The 24,152-nt window shown below is 35.5% G+C and overlaps 1 protein-coding gene across 6 annotated transcripts in view; it reads right to left on the reverse strand.

Moving 5' to 3' along the window:
* LOC128860834 (formin-like protein) overlaps nucleotides 1-23,864 on the reverse strand; it is a 57,794-nt gene extending 33,930 nt beyond the window's left edge. For all 6 annotated transcript variants that reach the window (XR_008454305.1, XR_008454304.1, XR_008454306.1 and 3 more), the window contains exon 1: nucleotides 23,762-23,864. Coding sequence is in view for 3 of the 6 variants with exons in the window: in XM_054098596.1 (XP_053954571.1) it covers nucleotides 23,762-23,839 (78 nt within the window). In the remaining 3 variants the exon portion in view is untranslated. The remainder of the gene's footprint in view (nucleotides 1-23,761) is intronic.
* Between the last annotated feature and the right edge of the window lie 288 nt (nucleotides 23,865-24,152).

The following is a 24,152-nucleotide window of genomic DNA, read 5'->3' on the forward strand; positions in this document are numbered from 1 at the left end:
CTTGCAATAATTGCTGCAGAATGACAGATGCACTTTACAACTATAGCATTTGGTACGTCCCTAATTAATCTTCATGCAGAGGAATTATGCTGTCCGATCATTACACTGGCACCATCGCTGCACATACGTTAAATGTAATAAAATATTTTATTAGAAATGTTTGCATATGCTGAAAAAATGTACTTAATTGCCTATTATGTTGTTGAATGGAATTCCAAGAGATAAAATGGATTCTTTAAAAATTCCGTACAGAGCTTCTGCAGTGCAATCAGTTCTTATTGGAATTATATGCAGCAGCTTAACCACAACTCGCTCGCTTTCCTCGTCGAAAAATCTTCCCAGGAGACACATAGGTATGCTTATTGAGTCCGATGTCTGTGCTCTCATCGATCATTATGGAAAAATTGGTTCCTTTTAATTTTTGTATTAAATTGTCTTTTTCCACTTTTGCCAAAACATTTTTTACTATGCTGGTGCACTTCTTTCTTCCGAGCTCACAGTTTTTTATTATTTCCGAATCCGGCACGATTTCTTTTAAGAGTGGGATTAAATGGTGGGATTAAAGAGTGGGACTAAATGGTCCACCACCAACACGACATTATGCTCAGCGAAGAACATGCTAAGTCTTATTTCGAAATTTTTGGAACCATTCGGTTTACTCGGCTTTTTCTTAAAAAAACTGTTTATTTTAGGCCTCTTTTTTATTGCCTTCATATATTTTTTGTGCATTTATGTTTCAGCGTGCTTCTGCAAATCAGACTTGCCGCAGTTCAAAACATTGTCGCACGCATCGCATTTGCATTAAAATGGATCGTTAGCCACAGCTTCCAACCAGCCACTGATATTGTCGTCGTCAAGCCACTTGTTATTGAACTTTTGTTTCCTATATTTGCATTGTTTTTCTTGATGTTCCTCCGAAGAGACAGTCGAAGAGGAGGAGCTCATTTCAGTAAAATATATACATTTTAAATATAAAAATAGCTAAAACTAAAATAATTGCAAACTTACTTTAAAAGTGAAAAGCGGCAGAAAACGTTGGACAACTAACAATTTTCGCGCGAAGAAAAAATTGCGTTAGCGTTAACGAAGAAAAAAATGGCAATGCTGCCGTATTAACGCTTTTAAAAGTATGCAGCCATAAGGAAAAAAGTCTGGCATGAAATCTTACTGCGAATTTTTATTTTAAATGAACTTTTTAAAGTTTTTCCGCAATTTTAAAATTGTTTCTGTTCTTCTTGAAAATTCCCTAAATTTACAGAATTTAAAAAAATCTGTTCTTCTTTTCCCTAAACCCACATTTTTCGACAAAAATCCATACAAGTAGGGTATTTTACCTGCATCACTGATCTGAACAATGAAATGTGCGAAATTCGGCTGCCGAGTCTCCCAAACAACGTGGCAGCCGAAGTTTCCTTTACAAATTTATTTTTCACCATAGTTAAAGAGCAAACCAACCGCGAATTAGTAGTCAGCCGATTTCCTGCCGGTATGCGCGTAAAGCTTGAACTATTAGACGTAAAAACTCACAAATACACATATGTATGTATACGTGTATATACATATATATTTATATATCTTGTGTTAGATATATGCAAAGTGCATACAAGCACTGTCCAATCACATCACCTCCTTTTCCACCTCGCTTCTAAACCTGGATTTATTTTGTCAACTTTTAAACGGTCAAAGAAGTAGTAGAAGTTCGTGTTGTGCATGCGCGTGGGATATCATCTCAGTTGCACACTTTGTTGCAAATTGGTCCGGATGCCAGTTCGAGTTTACAAGTAGGTTGCATTTTTACGCCTATTCAATATGTCCAAGTGCCACTATTTATGATTTTTGCCCACTTAGGTACATATATGTGTATATATACATACATATTATAATATTGTTGGTATGTATGCTTAAAAAAAATGTCAATAGTTATTTGAATAAAATAAAATAAATAAATAACTATTCCTGTAGCGAAAGAGAGCCATTCAATCTTTGAACATTTCGACTTAGGAGACAGTGGCCTGTGATCAAAGCCAAGAATAGAAAGAAGATTGCGCCCATCAGAGCGTACGTGACGTCACGTTTGCTGAGTTGTGCAGTATTGCCAACCATTTGCTCTTCGCAATAAATTTAGTGCTTTTTTATACCCAAAATGCAAAATTTTTAAGTTTCGTGTTTGTTTCTTTTTTTTAATTTAAAGCTACCGAAACTTTAGGTTAAAAAACAAACTATATTATTAAACAAAAAAAAGGTTAAAAAAGATCACTCTGAGAAGATTTTAGTGCTAATGAAAATTTTTTTACTCTTATAAAATTTGATAATCTGAAAGTGCAAATTAAATTTTTGGCTCCATTTAAGGTTATGCAAAAATATTAAATGCCAATCTCTCAACTCTTCTTAAGATTGAAAACCTTTTTACACATTTTAAAAAGCCTTTGAATTTATTGAATGCGAATTAAAACCATAGAGGTGTAATCGTTTCTTCCGGTCATCAATCCTTAGTGAGACATAGGACATTAAGAGTTATATTCATTGTAAAAATAAACAAGAAAATACCAGAAAATACTAAAGAAACCATACTGACATTTTTACAAAAAGAGTACCTTATCTAGTTACATAACTTCAAATATAGCAAAAAAGTCGTTCCCTTAACAAAAAAAACCTCATGAATTAAACTGTACATAAGCATAACATATTTATTTAAAAAAACGCACATTTTAAAGACAATTTGTCTCGCATACAAAGTTCTTTAAGTGATTCAATAAAAATTTGTTGGGTTATTTTCTTTGAATGGGCATTTTAGTGCGTTTTTATATCCAAAGCTAGGCAACACTGCAGTAGCGAGAGAGAGATTTGACTGCTGAAAGCAGAAGAACACCAACAACACCTGCAATCGCGGGCAATGCCACCAGATGTTAAAAAAAAGTAAAGCTAAATAAAACTGAGTGAATTATTTAAATAATTATTAAAAAATGTATATTTTACAAAACTATAAATATTACATTTTAATTAGAGCAGCTAGAAAAATGTCATAAAACTCCGAGACTAAATAACAAAAAAAAATGCTAAACCAAGTTACGAAAATGGTAATCTGGCCATACTGGAGCTAAAATCACGTAACTAGTTGTCAAATTCGCTGAGCGCAAAGTAACGGGACCACGATAGGCGCCATCTCATTATTCTTTCCATCATGGATCAAAGCAACTAATATAGAGACGTGCGCCAATGGGTCGGTAGTAGTCACAATGGTCAACTTGGTTAAGCCTGGCCTTTTCTCTACTCTTTATCGAAAAAATAAGGTTGCATTTGAATTGACTCATTTAATTTAAATTTCACTTATTTTCTGCATTTAATGTGATAATAAAAAAAACCATCTACAAATTTTCGCGATACAAAATTGTTCTTCGGTAAACAGTTATCATTTTCGCGCCTTTGCCGTACGGCAAGTAAACACAATCTATTTTCTATTTGAGCGCCTGACGTCCCATTCTGGCCGATTTCTTTTTGTAACGATACATGTCAGACTATCAACCCATCTCGTGTGCGCTGAAGTGGCAATGCTACTTGCACCACGTAGTTTGTAGATTGAGAGGAGTAACACCAACAATTTCCATACCAAGAGGGAGGCGAGTGGTAGTGTCTCTCTCTCGCTAATTTGTTCGCCTTATGGTGCTCACACTCATCAACGTATCGTAGTTCCTTTCCGCTGCCCGTAGGATACACAAAATGGAGCAAGTAGAAAACAACTGCGTTCTTTTAGTTACATATTTACACAATACATCGGTTTGTGTGTGTTTGTGTTTGGTTGTATCGACACAATATTACCAATTTTCAATCAGTTACAATTTTTAATTGTATAATAATCCAAAGCCAAAAACTAACAAATGCAAATAGTTTATTTATCTAAAGGGTGGTTAAGTTTCAAGCGCCGGTGTTGGTTTTGAATAAAATACAATTTTTTTAGGAAAGTATTGTCATTTATCTTTATTCTTTCTTTCATAATAAATATAGATTACTTACATAATAAATATAGATTTCTCCAAAGGTAGTCACATTTTTGCCTAACCAGACAGCCAACTCTTCACATACTATACATAATTTACTTATAATCTTCACATACTCACATGATGTCTGACTGGAGTTAGGAATTTACTTAACATAACAGAAATGTGTTTACACAGTTTTATTTGAAAGCTTCTTCTAATCATTATAAACTTAAAAAAATCCATACATTAACTTAAAATAGCAAAGCTATGGCGAAAAAACCTAAAACCAAGGTTGGCAAAAGTCTACATACAGTACACAAATATCTTACTCCAGTGTGAAAAACTTCACTTAACACAAAGTAATATTGCTTCTTAGCATTTAGTTCGTCCACCATTAGCATCAATTACAGCTTGAAGCCGTCGTGGTATCGAGGTGACTAAATTTGTTAACTCTGCAGAAGTTATATTGTTCCAAGCTTCTATTAATCGTTCTTTGAGTACTGAAGCCCTTGAAATCGGATTTTTTCTAATTTTTCGATCTAAAATTTCCCAAGCAATTTCAATAATATTCAAATCTGGGCTTTGCGGTGGTGTATTTAATTGCCTTGGAGCATGGTAAAGCAGCCAATCCTTGACAATGTGTGCTGCGCGCTTTGGATCGAGGTGCGACCGCTAATAAAAACAACTTTTTCATTTTGCTTTCCACAGAGATTCAAACCTTCGCATTCCCGAATAGCAATCAAGCATCAATCCATTCCACTACAGTGGCCGCCAAGCATGTAAAAATAAATAAAACATGTAAAAATGTAGACTCTTTCAGATTTGACTGTTTTTATTCCAAATACGGCTCTTAAAAATTATACTCGTATGTATGTGAAAAATTACATCATTTAAATGTCCACCATGGGCAAAACTTCAGATAAAATCAGCCAACAAGTCTATTCATGAATGCCTAATTGTTGATAACGTCGAGATGTCGCCTTTGTTCAACGCCACTTTGCGCTACAACCGCAATATTCTCAACAGAACGTCTCGTTTTTGGCCTGTCAATCCTTTTTCTATCCTCCACAGAACCAGTTTCTTAAACTTTGAATTGTCGATTTATACCGTCTAGGTATTATTCACTACAGACATTTAGTCATCACTTTTGAAAGACTCTTTACAAATGGATCCAAAATTTTTTCTGATCAATCTTCAATTCCTGGGCAATGGGAAAATTGCCTACGATTTCCGTGATTTTATCATAATTTGCGATTATTGGCCTACAACTGATTTTATGTTGCATTTGATACTGTATGGATCCTTAAAGATCGCCAAATTTTTGGCCGCCTGTTTACTATGATTATAGAGGGACTGAATAATGTATTGAATTTTCTGTTTTTCGTCTCCCTTTTGGCTGCTCCAAACACAAAATTGACAAAGAACTTTTTCGAAGAGTAATACCTCTTTTGCAATGCCGCATAGTATCATCTGATGCGATGAGTTATGACTCACTAAAGTCATCTGTCCGTACGACTTGATTGTAGAACAAATGCAGTATAGAGAAATAATTCTTGGTGTTTATTGTTTATTTACATCGATTAACCAATGAGAGAATGTCAGATCCTCAGTCACTTGTTGAAATGTATAATTTTTGCATGTTGGCTCGATCAATACAAAGCCCACCCATTTTTATATCAATGCACACATCAAAATTTTAATTTAAGAGTTATTGCACAAATATTTTTCTATGTATGTTTGACGTGGGTGTGTCAATGCTCCGATTTATTGTATATATACATACATGTATAGGTACTTATAATTGCGTGTGTATGTGTATTATGAAGTGTGCTTTTTCTTCGCGTTACCAACAATTTGTTGATGTTTTGATAAAGAAAACTCGTTTGTCCTGTTCGCCTTGTTGTGTGACTTTATTCTCGCCTGTAGGTGCAGAACGAAATCGCACTGCAATCAAAAGCACTGACTCGCCACATTGTTTTCCTTTCTTTATGAAACACTTTTCGTTACATCGTTTGCCAATACAGTGTGGGGCACCTCTCTTTACCGATCGTTGATATTGATAAAATTGAGGTTCAGCGTTCGCTTTTGACCCATTTAATGTTGATACGCAGTAAGAAATACTTATATTGGGTAGTTCAAAAAGTTCGGGAGCAAATTTGAGGACGTGAAATATTTTTCCGTGCATTTTCCCGTCATTGGACGATCGTCACACATCGTGGGCATCTTTCAGAGAAGAAGACTGTTGAACACTTTAAGATTATTAAGGTTACTGGACGTTCCTTTCATTGACAGCCTGGGGCAGTGCGCCAACCTCCATGAATCCCAGCAATCTTCTCCATTACATCAACTACACTGGCTGGCTGTAGATATCTGCCTGATGGAGGTCATAATGGTATCGAAACGGCGCTTTAGTGCTACTTGGGGAGTGCCAGAGTGGTACTTCAACCATTCATTGTTACCGATGGTCTTCTAGGGTATAGCTTCTAACTGGTCTGAACAAAATACTGGTTCAATTTTGTGAGCTTCTCTTGAATTTATGTAAATTTACAACATTAAGGAAGTGTCGTAGAACCCGCAACTAAGTCATAATCTGCAGATGCTCCCAGCAAGATCTTACCAAAGTTTAAAAGTATAGCTATATTATTTTTTCTGTAAAAAAAAAGGTCATGGCTATTTTGAATTCCTGAATTTGAATTTTAATATTTTTAGACGTTTTTTTATATTTCAAAGTGATTTCTATAGCATAACCTAGCAAAAACATTATTATAAAGTAAACCAGCACCTATTATTTTTTTGTATCATTTGTTTTTTGTTTTTAGCAATATTATTTATTACTAGAGAAGCACCGAGGTACCGAGCTTTACTTTTTGAGGCCGAGGCTGAGACGAAGCGTTTAGTTTGATAGCTGTGGGCGCTGAATCCGAATTCACCCTCAAAAATGTTCAATCATGTTTTGGAACATGTAGTGTTTGTGTAATTTTGGAACCAGAAAAAAAAATAAAGAAATTTTCTGTAAAGTTCGGCTGAGGGCAAGCCGAACCGAAACATACTTTTGAGGCCGCAGCCCAAGTTCGGTCTGTTAAGGGGACAGATACCTGTAAACGGCCATATTTTCCCTGATTTTCATTAAAATTATTTAAAATGAAGAAGTCAAGATATTTTTTCAAAATTGGCATAAAGTTTATTTATACATTAAAATAATGTGAAAAAAAAATTTTCTTTTATTTTAATCATTTAAAATGGTGGATGTACACTCAATTCTTCCAGGAAGGTCGCAGCGGGGCTTCTCAATCGGCGGACATTGTAGCATCGGCGTCGGTGGCCTGAATACAAAAAACCCATAATTTTTTTGTTTATTAATGTCATAATTTCTATATGAATTAAAAAAAAAAATGGAAAAAATAGCGGAATAAAATGCTTAGAAAAAAACAAAATGAATTCTGGGGCGAATTTTCCTACTATTTTTGCTTCGAAAAAATAATTTTTTTCGAGAAATTTTCAAAAACTTGTAAATTCACATAAAAAGTAATATCATAAAAAAGATGTGTGCAACATTTCAGGGAGATCGGTTAATAACTGTTCGAGTGTACGCCAATTCGAAAAATATAGTTTTGAGAAAAACGCGTCTAAAGTTTGAATACAACGTAACTATACCTCCCCCAGCGCTCGAACGCAAAGAAAAGAGTCGTCACGGTTGACGATCTATGATATAAGAAATACTAAAATACATGGATTTTATCTTTCTAGTAAACAAATTTAACATTTTATAGGTAGCTCTTAGATAAGCTGAATCGGTGTTTTCCTTTTCAACCTTAAAAAGACATGTAATGGTGATAAGAATTAGACGCCAGTTCATTTGGTAGTGATTGAAGATGATCCTGGTGTTTGCTGGTTAAATTTGGTTTGTATTTCCTCTTTTATTAAACGAATTTTTAAGTCCCGATCAATTTGGGCATTCGTCACATCCTACATAGCGTTTACCAGGGTGCGTAGACTCTTGGTTTGATGCTGTGGCCCACAGTTGGATTCTATAAGTCCAGCCAAGAATATAAACTCAAAACAACGCTTCACGAGTTCCCATACCATCTTTAAAACCAAATTGCATATGGCTCATGGCTTCATCACACTTTTTATAAATTCTGTTGAGTATTATTAAAAAAAAAAATTTAATGAGTGATTCATCATAAGCCTATATTCCTCGCACTTTTTTGGGTTGGATTTTTTTGGTAATGTAATAAAAACAGTTTTAGCCGATCCTGTGGTAGCTCACCCGGTATCATAAATGTGATTAAAAATGTGCAGAAGTATCTGTAAACCTTCCCCGTCAATTAGTTTTAAAATTTCTGCGTGAATTTCGTCGGGACCAATAGCTTTCTTATCCTTTGAAGAACATACAGCTTTTTCTATTTCATCTAATGTTATGCTGTAACCGGTGACGCCATCTGATTGGTTAAATTGGAATTGCATAAACTATTTTGGAATTAGAAGAGTTTTCCTATTAATGTAGGATTTTCCATTTTTGGCTATCAGTAATTTGACTGCTTTTAATAAATTTGCATCACGCTGCTACGAAATGATGCGAGAAGCGTTTTAAGCGTTTTTAGGCACGGTGCCGTAAACTTTTAGTGCGAACTCTTTTACAGGCTTGGCGTTACATTGGTATAAAGTCACTTTAGAATTTGCTAATTTAACGCTTCATGATATTCCAAAAACAGGCACTATTGGAAACATGAATGGGAGCTGAATTTCATCAATAAATGTACATACATATATACATACATAGGTAATATATAGCTGCCAGCAATAATAACAACAGTTATAGCGCCTCGGCAATCAGCGTAAAACTCATTTAACCGGTTTGGCAAAACCGAATTTTGAGCCACCGAAGCTTGACGGCTATTGATAAAATCACAATACAAAGAAATATAGCAAACAACAAATTTAAAGGCACATAAATGTGTATAGTACATGCATTTGTGCTCAGAGTAAAGCATGAATCACTATTTGTATGTTCATGTCAAAATTTTTCTGTGCCACATTAAGAATTTTGGGCATGTCGCGCGACGAACTACTGCATCTACACATTGTGCATAACAAATACTTGCTAAATGAATTCACTTTATACGTATGAATGTGTGCGTAAGTATATATGTTTTTCAAATATTTTTAAGCATTTTGCGGTACTCAAACATACGAGAATCGTTTGAAAAGTCCGTGCAAAGCCACAGAGATGGCACTACTAGCGCGTATCGAGGTTCTGTTTACAGGATCCGGCACTCGAGGTTTAACCAACTTCAGACCGCTCGCGCCGCTGATGCACGGGCATAAGTTGGCTAAATGACAGTCCAGAGTATTGTTTACAACTGTGCGGAAGGATTTTGCCGAGAGTAAACGCGAAAAAAGAAAATCAGTAATGGATTTCAAACGTAATAGTGTGATTACATTATATTTGGCGGAAATATACAACCAGCGATTGTTCGTGAGCTCGAGCATCTTAAAGTAAATAAAGTTTTTGTTTATTGCACCGTTGTCGTTACAATAATACTGGTAGCATCGCGAAACGTCGTGGAGGTGGTCATCAAAAGACTGCAATGCCACGTGAAATGGTTCAAAAAGTGAAGAAGCGGCTTGAGTGGAACCCCCGACGAAGTACCAATCAAATGGCAAAAGAACTGAAAATATCCGGCCATAGCATCCGCCACATACTGAAAAATGATCTCGAAGTCAAGCCTTACAAGATCCAAAAGGCACAGGATCTCACACCAAAGCAGCAACAAGTCAGACATGAGCGAGCGAAGGAGTTGCTTCGCTTGACCGAAAACAATAAACTTCCGAACATTGTGTTTTCTGACGAGAAGATTGTTCAAATTGTAAACTCCCAAAACGGTAGGGTTTATTTGATCGACCGTTCATACTGCCACATGTAATGGTTTGGACCGCTGTAACCGCAGATGGGCGCTCTCCAATCGTTTTCATAGAGCCTGACGTAAAGGCAAATGCAAAATATTATCGGGAAAGTATTCTGGAGGTTGCTTTGAAGCCGTGGGCAGACAAACATTTCGGTGGCAGACCACGGACGTTTCAACAGGACTCGGCACTGTCTCACAAAGCTCGAGTAAACCGAGAATGGCTGAAAAACAACGTCCCGAAATTCACCAGAAGCGAATCCGATGGATTATTCTCTTTAGACCATTGTGGAGAGCAAGGTCTGAACTAAAAGATTCTCCAGTCTCGAGGCGCTGAAAAACGCCATTGTCCGCGAGTGGGCCAAAATACATGCAAGTCACATTCGGGCAGCTTGCGATCCATTTCTGGATCGGCATATCGAGCAAAACTAAATTGATTCTTAATTTTGTATTATTTTCACACTTTTTTTACTTTGAATTGGATAAAAGTAATTTTCCACACTAAATTTATGGCTTTTTCAATTGGTTAAACTTCGAGTGCCGGACCCTGTAGTTAGTAGCATCTATTCGAAGCACCCACAACAAGTTTCAATCTGATCGGCTGCCACATTTCTTTGGTAGACATTTCACCAGGCGTTCGTTTGAATCAATGAAGTTAAATGATTTTCAAAAAAGTCCTTTCCCTTCACGACAACGCACTAGCTGCCACCTGTGCAGTTGTGGTCGCAAAATTAATGGAAATATGGATCCAACTCGTTTAAATCCACCATTGTCCAGACTGGGCTCCCTCGGATCTCTCGTACTACTATTTGTTCCCCAATTTGAAGAAATGACTGGCGGGAAATATATTTTATTCAAACGAGCAAATTGCAAAAACGAGTAACCATTTTTCAGACTTGGACAAATCCTATTTTCCGGAAGGGATCAACGAATAAGAACAGCGTTGGACGAAGTGTATAAGCATAAAAGGAAGCTATGCCTAAAAATAAAAAAGGTTTATCCCAACAATTCAATAATTTTTTTTAGCACGGACTTCAAACTACCCTCGTACATCACTATTTTGATCATTTCCAGTCGTAGAAGGTCATTACGAATTAAAAGCCTGTTGGTGATGAGTCTGGTGCAGTCAGTCGTAAATGGATGCTACACAGCATACAGTAATTTAAATGATTGATAAATAAACATGAATAAGATTTTTTAAAAATATGTACTGCCTCCCTGCAGGGAATTCTAGATCCCAAGCCCAGCACTTGTATGAAGTGGTATCAGTGCACTTGCGACAACACAATTTAAGTCGATTCAACACATTTTGCTAATTATTAATGCACTAAATATGTATGTATCTAGGTTATAATGCAAAATTTAAACCATTAATCACTCTTAGGTGAAGGTTCAGAAGTCATCCTAATAAATATGTAAAACCTTTCTGTGAAAAATCAAGGCTTATTGCCTCAAAACCAAAGCTTTCTAAAATTAGATAAGCTGTTTTGTCACAACCCCAGAGATATGTATGTTATTTTATATGAACAACTCAAACACCAATTATAATTTGAGCTGACTGCCACAATTTATCGCTCTTGCTGTATAAAGTATATCCGGTCAAGGACTGACACTCCAGAAAAATGTCCCATATATGTATTGGGAATGTTTATGCTGCTACAACAACCACAACTTCTCAATTGATTCGCCAAGAACGAAATTCTCTTGAAAAGTCAAGTACTTATGAAGTGAAGGAATAAGAAGAAAAAATAAAAATAAATAAATAACGAATTGTTTGTATCTGCAGATTTTTTAAAGCTCATAAGGGAGCCAACAATGAGTTTTATAAAGCTCATTATCCTGAATATACCTATACATTTTTGTATAAACTAATCATGCTTAAGTTTTTACCAATCAGCTGGCTCTTACGCCCTTGATATTAAATATTTAAAACATACTTCATACTTCGACCTTTTTATGATGACGACTAGGTACAATTGCCACACCGAAAGAAAAGGCCAAAATTTAAAAAATTTAAAAATCTTCCATTTTTTGCGTTCAATTGAGTCATATTTCATAAAAATATTAATTTGTTAAAATATGGAAAGTCTATTCACTATGTTTTTATGTAACGAGTGCTGCTTATTTTTGGTTATATAATTTTGAAGAATAAAATTTCAATTTCGATATGAGTTTTAAGCCGAAGCGTGCAATATTAAAACAGATTTCTAGTGGTGCATTGCAAAAAATGTAAAAACTTAAACGAAGTATCATATTTTATTGTGTATTTACTTTTTGAAAGAACATCAACCCCGTAAGTACTTACGGATAAAAATCAATATTAAATTCCTAAAATGTGCATTTATTTTTCCATAACACGATAAAAACACAAAAAACATAGTTTTTTGCTTCTCCCGGTGGTCTAGAAACTTAAAAAAATCGATGTTTTGTTTTTGTTCGATATTTCGAAAGTATAGTATATAAAGAATATACTGTGAAATTTTCATGCGGAAATTCAGAATATTATAGTTTCTACAGCCCATTATTTAGGTAGAGAGCGGTCCGCGCACTTTAAACTCATTTATCTCGAAACGACTTTTTTCAGCCAGGTGTTGTGAAAAGAAAAAAATATTCATCGTCTAAAATTTTACTATGTTGTTCACAACATCAATGGCTATAGATTCATATTATTATTTGAATTATTTCGTATCTTTCTGATTAAAAAAATTAAAAAAAACCCGGTTTTTAGATTGTCAAATGCAAAACCGTGCCATTTTGTCAATTTTTTGTATTTTAGTAGAGGGACATAGCTACTGCCATACTGATTAATAATTTTTCTGGTTTTTGTGTTTCAAATAAATAGAAGAGCCAAAATGGACAACACCGTCCAGGTCCAATTTTTCGGTGGGGTCAACTTCAGCGCCATTTTAAAAATTATTAATTAAAAAAATGTAAAAGAAGTTAAATAAAAAGCCAAAAAAATTTTAAATATCGCTTTTTATTTTTTTTTTTTTTTTTATTGTAAAAAACAATTCCTGAGAATACCCCAAATTTTCGAGCTCTAGACCACCGGAACCCCTTAACATTTTGCACTTGAGTGATTGAGTCAGAAACTAGTCGATATTAAACAAGTTTTTCATTTATTTTTTCTTTCTAAAAATATATTGTAAAAGCATTTCCGCTGAAATAATTTTAAAATTGTTCTACTCCATGATTCAACTATTAAAGGTTGGTTCACTTGTGACATTGCGGTTTGGCGAACGTGGGTTCATTGGAAACATATTTCGTCATTCCCAGATTTTTTTTAATAAAGTCTACAACATATTCTCTATCGGAGACTACCCAACACTCCTCCCTATTTTAGATCTTTGTTGAAAGCTAGCTCGTTGTAAAATTTGAATTCCTTCAAAAAAGAAACCTTTTTATGTCTTTCATTTATGTGTAACTTAATTAACTGTGATTAATTACATATTGCTAAATGCTAACTATATATTTTTAAGGCAACTTTACCTAGGAAGAATTTCCGCAACCTATATTTGAAATGCATGGGGCTTGAATAGACAAAAAGCTCACCTTTTGCGCGCATTGCCCCGAAAAAAAAATACTCTATGATGTCCTGATTTAAGCATACAGGTCCTGGACATACCTATACAAACCACCTAGCGAGGGGGAGACGAAACTTTTTTCTACGAATTTGCCTCCACTTTTACCCAAAATTTCTAGAGTTAGCAACCCAGTGCCTTGCTAAGGGAGCCGATTGGTCAGGAAGGAAAAAGAAAGCTGCTTACTGAGCAAATCTCTTATTATTGAATCATGGTTCTACTGGCTCATGTATTTCTGATATTTCCTTTCAATTTTATTTACGAAAGAAAACGTAAACAATAATTATTTCGCCTTTTGAACACAATTTCTTGACAAACTGTACATATAAAGGGTGATTTTTTAGCTATTATCTTTTTAAAAAGTTGGTTTAAACAGCTGACGCACGTTTCGTGTTTTGTTTCACCGTCAAACATCTTCAGTTTTGTCTATAATTTAACCATGAATCGTCTTACAAACGATCAACACTTGCAAATCATTGAATTTTATTATAAAAATGCGTGTTCTGTTAAGAAAGTTTAAAGTCGAAAAATTGTGTTCAATGACGAAGCTCATTTTCGGATCAATGGGTACGTAAATAAGCTGAATTGTCGATTTTGGAGTGAAGATCAGCCAGAACAATTGCAAGAGCTACCAATGTATCCAGAAAAGGTCACAGTTTGGTGCGATTTATGGGCTGGAGGTATCATTGGACCGTACTTCTTTAAAGATGCTGCGAATCGTAACGTAACTGTGAAATGATATCCAACTTTTTTTTGCCCAAAATGCAAGAGCTTGACTTGCATGACATGTGGTTTCAGCAAGACGGTGCCACATGCCACAAAGCACGCGTAACAATGGACTTGTTGAGAGGCGAGTTCGGTGAACATTTTATTTCACGTTCGGGGCCTGTCAATTGGCCACCCTGATCGTGCGATATAACGCCTTTAGATTATTTTTTGTAGGGCTATGTCAAAGCTCATGTCTATTCAGACAAGCCTCAATTATTCAATTATTCAAGCCTCAACAATTCAATTAACGCATTGGAAGACAACATTAAAGCATTTATATGTGAGATATCGGCCGAAACATTGGAAAGAGTATGCCAAAATTTGACTAAGCGGATGGACCATTTGAAGCGCAGTCGCGGTCAACATTTGCATGAAGTAATCTTCAAACATTAAATTATATGGACTGTACTATCGATTTAAATAAAAAATGCATGCATTTTTCTGAATTTTACGTGTTTTTTTTTTTTAATTTTCCTATAGCTCTTAAAAAATAACCCTTTATAAATAATTATGTATGTAACCAGTAGCATAAAATGCATTATAGATAAACCAGTTTTTGCGATATACAGAATAAAACAACTTTGTATTTTGAGTCGTAACAAATTACTTCATAATTTTTATAAACTCTAACAGGCACACTTGAAGCATACGCCTACGCTTAGCGCCCATATACTGCGTGCAAAGTTATGTATGTATAAGTGTATAAGTGTATGTATGTATGAAGGCGCATAAATATGAAACTTTTTGTAAAATCATACATTTCATGTTGCTTTCAAAATGCAAGCCTACTTATGTAATTGCATACCGCCGGTTTTAACACACAAAAAACGGCGTCTGGTTAACGAAAACCTCTCGTAGCCCATCACTCAATATCTCCGCCTTCTTATCATGCTTCGTTGATTTGAAATTTTTTCAAGTTAGTAGAATTAGAATGGTATACTAAATGAACAATACAGCTAATGCCTCATCATGCCGATAAATATATTATCGTTCTCTCTAAAGCTGATTAACACTAGAACTACGAAGATTTACCATATACCTATTTCAACTAACCGGTCATTTTGACCGTTTTTTTTTGTTTAACTACACAAAACAGTAGAAATTTAGAAATAAAACTAAAAATTCATAAGATAATTAAATTTTCAAGCAAAAGAAACATATTTTATTCTTTCATTGTAATTACATAACATAAAAAACAAAATTACATAACATAATTTCTTGGCTTCATAAGCGCCACGCGCAAATAAAATGGCCAGAAAAGCGTTGAATTTTTCTTCTGATAAATCCAATTCTTCACCAGTAACTCGTAAAACTTCTTGTTTTGTGCATGTTATGATATGATGTATAATATAACGATTAATTAGTAATGAGAAAACACTACTCACAACATTCTTTACAATTTTTTTTTTTGCATATCCTGTAGGTCCTACTTTTTGTTTGAAAATGGTATGTTTTGGTTTTCTCCCTGGATAGGATCCAGCTTTGATTTCATTCCAAATAGTTCCATTAGCAATTTCAGTTTGCTGATCTTCACTCTCATCGGAATAGGACGGAAATCTTAGACTTTTTCTTTTACATACCTTGAGTATTGTCTCCTCTTCACTATCACTGGATACATAGACTTTCTCTTTATCAAACTGGACCGCTGAAATATTTGTTGATTTGCAGACAACTTCGGATATATCTTCGGATATATTTTTTATATCTTCAAGAAATTTTGTTTTTTTCGAATGTGACGCCATTTCCAGGGTAATAACTTCTAACTGAAAACTATAATTTTATTTCCCTTTCTAATAATGAAAAAACTATTCAATCAGAAACCACTTGCAATGTATGCAAGAATAATGGTGAGATTATAAAGAAATATAAAAAATATTCAATTTATTGTCATTTGTCATACACGGTAAATAAGAATACTAAATTGAAATGTTTATATGCTACGATTTATCATAACTTATCTGTATAGGGGTTACAGACTGACTGTAGAAATTGTATTCATATTACGGATTTAGTATAACTGTATATACCATATTACAGTTATACAAATTTTCGCATAATATATGGAAAACGCAAAATCTTTGAATTCCGGGAATTTTCCATATTCAAAAAGAATATTTCAAGAATATACAAAAATTATTCATGATATTTTTATGACCGATCAAAATGACCGGTTCGTATATTTAGGTATAACACATAGTTAACTCTGAAAATTGGAAGCGTAAGAACAAAATAATCTATAATATTATTCTATACACAAATTTAATAAAAATCATGACATTATCGAAAAAAATGTAATTGGAATATTTAAGAGGAAATGGGAAATAAATGTTCCAACCGGTCATTTTGACCGGTTCGTAGTTCTAATGTTAAACTCTTAGGCCGATATATTTAAAGTTTGGTTATTATCCACTTTAAAATTTGTTGTCAGCATTGTAAATAATTTCACTTTTAGGCTTCAAATGAATTATAAATAAAATTGACGATGTAAATGATCAACACTGGACCAGGTCTGATTCATTAGCATTATCAGCCTAAGAAATAGTTAAAAAAATAGAAGATTTTCACTCAAGCCTTACTGTATTGTTTATCGTTGTCAGGGCGAAAACCTTAGAAATGTTGATAAACTGTACTCTAAAGAAAACAGCCGTTTACGAGTGGCATGAACGCTTCAAAAGACATCGTGACTCCATCGTGAAAGAATAGTTGATCAATAACAGCAAATTAGTCATCAGAGAGCTGGCAAAGCACTTGAACATTGCTTAAGATTCCGTTCAGGACATTGCAGTTAATGATTTGGGTTTGCACCGAGTTGCTCGAAGTTGATCTCAAAGGACCTGAATTTCATGCAAAAAAAACGGCGTTGATATCGCCAAAAACATGATTCCCAAGGCTGAATGGGACCAAACATTCATCAAACGCTTCATTACTGGAGACGAGACGTGGGTAAGAGTACGACACGCAATTCAGATATCAGGTCAGTGAGTTGAGAGCTCCCAATGAACCAAGACCAAAAAACACGTCGTTTTGAGTCACAAAAGAAAGTGGCAATGGTATTGTACACCACAAAGTTTTGCCAGTAGGTCAGACAGTTAATAAGGACTTCTATGACTTTATTCGGGCGTTATGAGATGTTTACGTGAAGCAACAAGAAAGGATTTGCGGGAAAACAACTGTAGATTTTGCACCGTGATAACGCACCGTCGCAAAGTGTCATATTTATCAGCCGTGGAATTCACCTGATATGACTTCTTGCAATTTTCTTCTGTTTGATCGAGTCAAAAACTAGGGGCCGCGTTTTAACAGCCGAAAAGAAGTAATTTAAAAATCAAAGACGGCTCTGATGGATATAACGAAAGTAGAGTTCCGGAAATGTTTCGAGAGCTGGATCAAACGCTGTGCAGCGTGTGTTGCAGCTGTGTACTTTGAAGGTGATAATATCACATTTGAGGAATAAACTTTTATTTTAAAATTTCTGAATCTATTCCGGGAACTTAAATTTGCATAATTGAAATATACATCGCGAATAATCAATTTTTATAAATAGTGGCGGACAAAAGTTTTCGGCATTGCATCAGTATTAATATGCATTATATGAAAATGCCTATACATAAAATGAACGAAACTCCGTACCAAATATTATTTTCAGTAAAATATAATGAAGGTCATATTTCGAGGAGAAAAATTAAAGATTTTATTAATTAATTTGAATAGCAAAAGTAGCACGTTTAATTCTAATAATATAAATAAAATATATGGTTTTAGTCTTTGAAATACACTTCTCTCAAAAATTAAGGGAACAGTAAAATTTCCTAAATTTCTTAGTGATTTTTGAAAAGCTGTATCTCGGTGAAAAATTAGCGCACAGAGTTCCGACAAAAATCATTTAGAAGCTTTAAACTTCTGTTTTAAGATTTTTAAGCAATTTTTTTTTATTTAACGGTAATTTTGTAATCGTCAGTTAAAGGGCGACACAAAAATTTTCGAAATTTTTTCTTTTTTTTTTTTTGATTGCACGGGCTTGGAAAAATTTGTCCATACAGTCAACTAGCTTGATTATTTAGCTTCAATTTGCTCTCTTCTTGAATTCTCGCTACGATCATTTCTCTCTGAGATATCCGCATTTTACGAAAAATACCATTTTATCTTTGGTCATTGATTTCTCAACAACCAATAACCCCACAATAAATCAAACAAAGGTTTTGGAAAGTGGAATAAACTTCCTATAAGATCCTAATTTAATTTTTTAAGAAAAAAAATTTTTTTTTACCCTTAACGTTGGTTCGAAGTGAACACAAAAAACCGCCTTTTTACGGGTTTTCAGAAAATCTATCGCTCACTTACAAATATTAATGCGGGAACTCATGTTTCCAGAGATTTTTACAGTTTAATATTGTATTGGAGGTTGAATTAGTTTTAAAGGTGACACACAGATGGCGCTATTTATCACTTTATCGCGTTGGCAATACTGAATATATATTCATGACAAAGCCTCATCCCTAGGCTTTGTTTATCAGTATCTGTCATTTCGCTGAAGTATAAACAACGCAGTGTTTTCGTGCTCCGAGTATGTCAACTTTCGTGCCGTCGAAACGCAATTTGCGGGAAGCTTTGCTTTTCTGCTTCAATTTGAAAAAAAAATACAGCCCAAGCCCGTGAATTGCTGCAGGAGGCCTACCCAGACCATACTCCGTCGATTTCAACATGTGAGTACTCGTTTCGACGATTCAAAAGTGGTGATTTTCACACCGAAGACAAGGAGCGTCTTGGCCAGCCCAAAAAGTTCGAGGACGCGGAATTGGGGGAATTGGTAAACGAGGACTCGTGCCAAACCCAAGAAGAGCTTGCTGAATCATTGGGCGTTGATAAATCAACCGTTTGCAAGCGTCTAAAAGCGATGGGAATGATCCAAAAGCAAGGACATTGGGTCCCGTACGAGTTGAAGCTGCGCGACGTTGAACGGCGACTTTTTACATGCGAATTGCTGATCGAGCGACAAAATCGGAAGGGTTTTTTGCATCGGGTGGTGTCTGGCGACGAAAAATGGATCCACTACGATAACCCAAAACGCAAAAAATCATGGGGTTTGCCCGGCCACGCATCAACGTCGACGGCCAAGCAGAATATTCACGGCAAGAAAATCATGCTCTGAATTTGGTGGGATCAGGTCGGCGTCGTATATTTTGAGCTGCTCCAACCGGGCGAAACAATCACGGGGGATCGTTACCGACTGCAATTGATGCGTTTAAGTCGGGCATTGAAAGAAAAACGGCCGGAAATGGTAAAAAGCCACGACAAGGTTATTTTGCAACATGACAACGCTCGGCCGCATGTTGCTCAACCTGTCAAAAAATACCTTGGAACGCTTGGCTGGGAAGTGTTACCCCACCCGCCGTATAGTCCAGACATAGCTCCCTCCGATTATCATTTGTTCCGGCATATGAGTCTCGATTTGGCGGACCAGCGGTTCTCCTCGTACGAGGCTACCAAAATATGGGTTGAGTCATGGATAGCCAAGCAGCGGCCAGAATTTTGGAGAAACGGCATCCGGAAATTGCCCGAAAGATGGGCGAAAGTTGTAGCTAGCGATGGCCAATACTTCAAATAGAATATTTTGTACCGTTTTTTCACAATAAAGCCCCAAATCTTCGAAAAAAACCTTTAAAACTAATTCAACCTCCAATATTATATTCCACTAATAACTCTGTAAATTTTTAAATCGATCCATCAAACCGTTTTTCCGGACCGATTGATCAAAATTTTACAAAAGAATTATAGGAATAAGTGAATTTTTTTTAAACATTGGCTAAACATTATTACATGAAATTGAAAAAAAAATTTTTTTTTTCAACTTTTTTTGCATTTTTGCATTGCTATCTTATTAAATTAAAAACAAAAAAATCAAATTGTTGACTGATCTTAAAACTAGAAGTTCAAAGCTTCTAAATAATTTTTGTCGGAGCTCCGTACGCCCATTTTTCACCGAGATACAGCTTTTCAAAAATCACTAAGAAATTTAGGAAACTTTACTGTTCCCTTAATTTTTGTGAGAAGTGTATGACAATTCATGGTGCACCCGAATCCATAAATAGTTTCAGTTTTTGTAGTATAAGTCTCGTTTACGGCTTAAAGGAGGTCCTGCTCCAATGTGCTGAAACCCTCTGAGTTGATAGATCGAAAGGTGAAAAGTAAGTATCAGTATATTATTTCATTCCATCGCTGAAAACTTTTACTGGAGTTTTCTCGTCCTCTTCAGCAGATAATTAAAATCTTCTGCAGGCTGGTTTATAGAAAATGTGTATAGAGTTTATTATTATGATCCCTCACTATTCTGCAAAAATCACTGGAGCGGCGAAAAGTCATGAAAGAAGTTTGTGGTTGAACGCATGCGCGGAACACCTCCCTTTTAGACATAATGGAATGGTGTCAACGAAATGCTTGGTGGCTATGGGCAACGACAACTATTTAATTATTCTTGTTTTTTTTTACAAGTTGCAATTACAAATAGCAACTGATAAGCAATTACAATAAGCGATGACGAACCATTCACAACCGTAATATCGGTAATAAAACAGCCGCAACAAAAGCCGACACCAAAGCCAATTATGATTCTGATAAATGCAAAGCATGCTCCAAGTCTTGTGCTTCATTTTAAAATTCTATTATTGTTGGATTTTATGATATCACTTAATGTGACGACCGATCTTCGGGTGACTAATGTTCGCCACCATGACCCATAACAATTGTTGGCAATGGCGACGACGTCGCCACCAACAAGTGGCTCTATTTGATTTCAACGCTGACTGGATCCACACTGTATTCGCTTCGATTGCCTATTGATTGCGTGCTTATCAAGGAAATTTGCCGCCATGCAGTTCTACAAACAGGTATTCTTGCATAATATGTTCTTATATATGTGCATGTGGATGTATGTGCAAAGCTAGGCAGCACGTGCAACCAGAGTAGGTTGAAGTAACAGCAGCAAGGAATAACTCAAATTATTTGCCACTACATACAAATTCACAACTGAGCTAATTTATTGCCACTTGTGCCCGATTTCAGCGCTGAAAATTTATTCAATGCTACATATTTGGCTGCTCGGGATCGTTTATAGTATGAGTGTGTATGTATGTACATGTACAGGTGCATAGCTGGAAGTGCGTTCTACTATGAAAATCTGCCTCTCTGCTTCTTGCAGCATAACAAATAAAGCAAATGCAGCGAAAGGGCTACACCAAAGATTCGATCACGTTCAGATGTGTACGTGACGCATTTGAATTAACTTATGCACATTTGCAACCAAAATAATAGCAGTCCGCTGAGGAGCATTTTATCTACCATTGTAATTTTATTACTTTGAAGTTTTTTTAATTTTTCTTCCTCCTAATGCATTTACCAGAGGATAGAACTAGAACAAAACGAAGTACCCACTGTCATCAAAAAAGCAGTCGGCGCACTCGCGTATCCACACCCAAGTAAGAGACTTCGTTTATCTAGGAACTATCATTAACACAAATTTAATGTCAGCCTTGAAATCCAACGGAGAATATCTCTTACCAACAAATGCTACCTTGGACTAAGTAGCCCATTAAGTAGTAAAATCTTGTCTCGACAAACAAAACTAACACTCTACAAGGCTCTCATCACGTCCGTCCTAACGTATGGCGCAGAAGCTTGGACGATGACAATATCTGATGGAGCGTGTTTGAGAGAAAGTTTCTGGGGAAGATTTTTGGACTTCTGCACATTAGCAATGGCGAGTATCGTAGGCGATGGAACAATGAGCTGTATGAGCTTTACAACGACATAGACAAAGAGTAGCGAATAAAGATGATCCAGGCACTCCGTTGGCTGGGGCATGTCGTCCGAATGGATACAAACACTCCGGCTCTGAAAGTATTGGATGCGGTACCAGTTGATAGAAACAAAAAAGAGGAAGGCCTCCTCTGTGTTAGAAAGAGCAGGTAGAAAAAGACTTGGCTTCACTTGGTGTTTCCAACTTAGCACGAGAAAGAAACGACTGAGGCGCTTTGTTAAACTCGACCAAAGTCTCGAAGCGGTTTTCGCTCCAATCAAGAAGAAAAAGACCTGATTAATGGAATTGTAAATAAAAAAAGACTATTGTGTATGGGCCGCTGCTGGAAAGCGCTTGGCAAAGCACTTCCAACAAAAGATCAAATTGCTGGATTCACACATAAAGCCAAGGCATATAAAATGTCCATTAATCAGGTCGCATACCATACATATAATAAACCGCAATATCGCAATACTTTTTAATAATATATAAAAACATTTTTTTTTAAATAAAATATAAATTAAGCCAAACTTTTTGGCATGCAGAAACTGCTCTCTAGGATTGTTAGGTTGGAATGAAAAAGTTATTAATATAAAAATAAAAAATAAATGTTTATCAACAGGCTAAGAAATACTGCTGTTAAAAAGCTTGCAACTGTGTGTATGTATGTTTGGGTGCATATATGTATGTATGTATGTAATTGGTTGCAAAATTTGCAAATTTCCCTGTTGTTGGACTAGAAGCAGGGCAAACAAGCTTTCTTTACTTGGACGATTTACTTACAAAAGGTTGCTGGGCACCTTAGCACAAATAATCCAAGTTTACTTTAATTTTAATTTATTTATCTTTCGCATAGTTAAGTGCACTACATCACGCCAAATATGCCCTTTTTTACAAAATCGCTGAAGATCCTGAGCTGAAAACTTACTCCGGACATGAAGCATTAAAAATACTTTTCTGTGACCGACTATACTCTACGTAAAACCACATGCGGCTTCCTTATCTCTACTCTTACTTTTTACAATAATAATAAAATAAATTTACTAAATAGAAATAGAAAATAATTATACTACAATAAAATTTACACTTCGTCACATAACTTTTGCGAAAACGACCGCAAAGTGCATGCATATGTATGTGCGAGTATATTAACCTCAAAAAATGTTCTCTTCTTGGTTTGGTTACCGCCTTAAGCCTTATCTTTAACCAATGTTTCTGCACTAAAACTATGTCAAGCAAGTTTTACCTTCCGCGCTTACATATAAGAGTTTACTATACTTTACTTTAAACCGAATAACTAAATTTGCGCGCAAAATCTCTGCGCTCGGCACGATTCCGGGAACCGTATGTTCCCTTTAATTGCTTCTGTCGCAGCTACACGAGAAGGAGATGGAGAGTGTTGAACAATTTCTCTGCCAGAACTCAGAAGTGGTTTCAGCAGATGGGGAATTACAGTCCAAACTAGTGGTATTAAGTGGGGCCTTTCTACACCTTCATTAAGAGTAGCGATCATCCCTCAAAATTGATAACACACTCAAAACTTGTGAACGAAGAATAGTTTCCTTAAATTAAATTATATGCGGCGTGCGTCTTAACCCACCCATATGAAAAATGAGTGTTCTAAAGCTTTAAACGCAATTTTTCTGGAATTTTTATATCCTCTGTGGTTTTTAAACAAGGTGGCGCTAAATAAAACATCCAATAAAGAGTTGTAGATATGTATGGATATCCACTAACCTGATCACATATTATGTCCCATTTCTTTTCATCATCGTAATTCTTAAGTAATTTCGCTTTGTCCGGCGGTAAGTCCATGGAAGCCTGAAAAATATACGTAAATATTTAGTTATTTATGTGCATATGTGTATATAAAGGTTATGTAAAGTCATTCGAATTCAATTAAAAACTTTATGGTGGCCAAAATTCATTATTGAAATTAAATCGATCGTTGACATTAGAAAACCTGCAACCAAAAAACAAAGCAAATTAAAGCAGTTGGTGGCAAGAAATCGCCCTTCACATGTCCATACAAAAATGGGAGTGGTTATAAATAGCGGTAGTGAAGGCATATATACAGTAACTAAAACAAAATAAAATGCAACCCTCATTTAGATGACGTAAATGCGCG

This window comes from Anastrepha ludens, chromosome 4, assembly GCF_028408465.1.
Source record: "Anastrepha ludens isolate Willacy chromosome 4, idAnaLude1.1, whole genome shotgun sequence".
NCBI classification, from domain to species: Eukaryota; Metazoa; Arthropoda; class Insecta; order Diptera; family Tephritidae; genus Anastrepha; species Anastrepha ludens.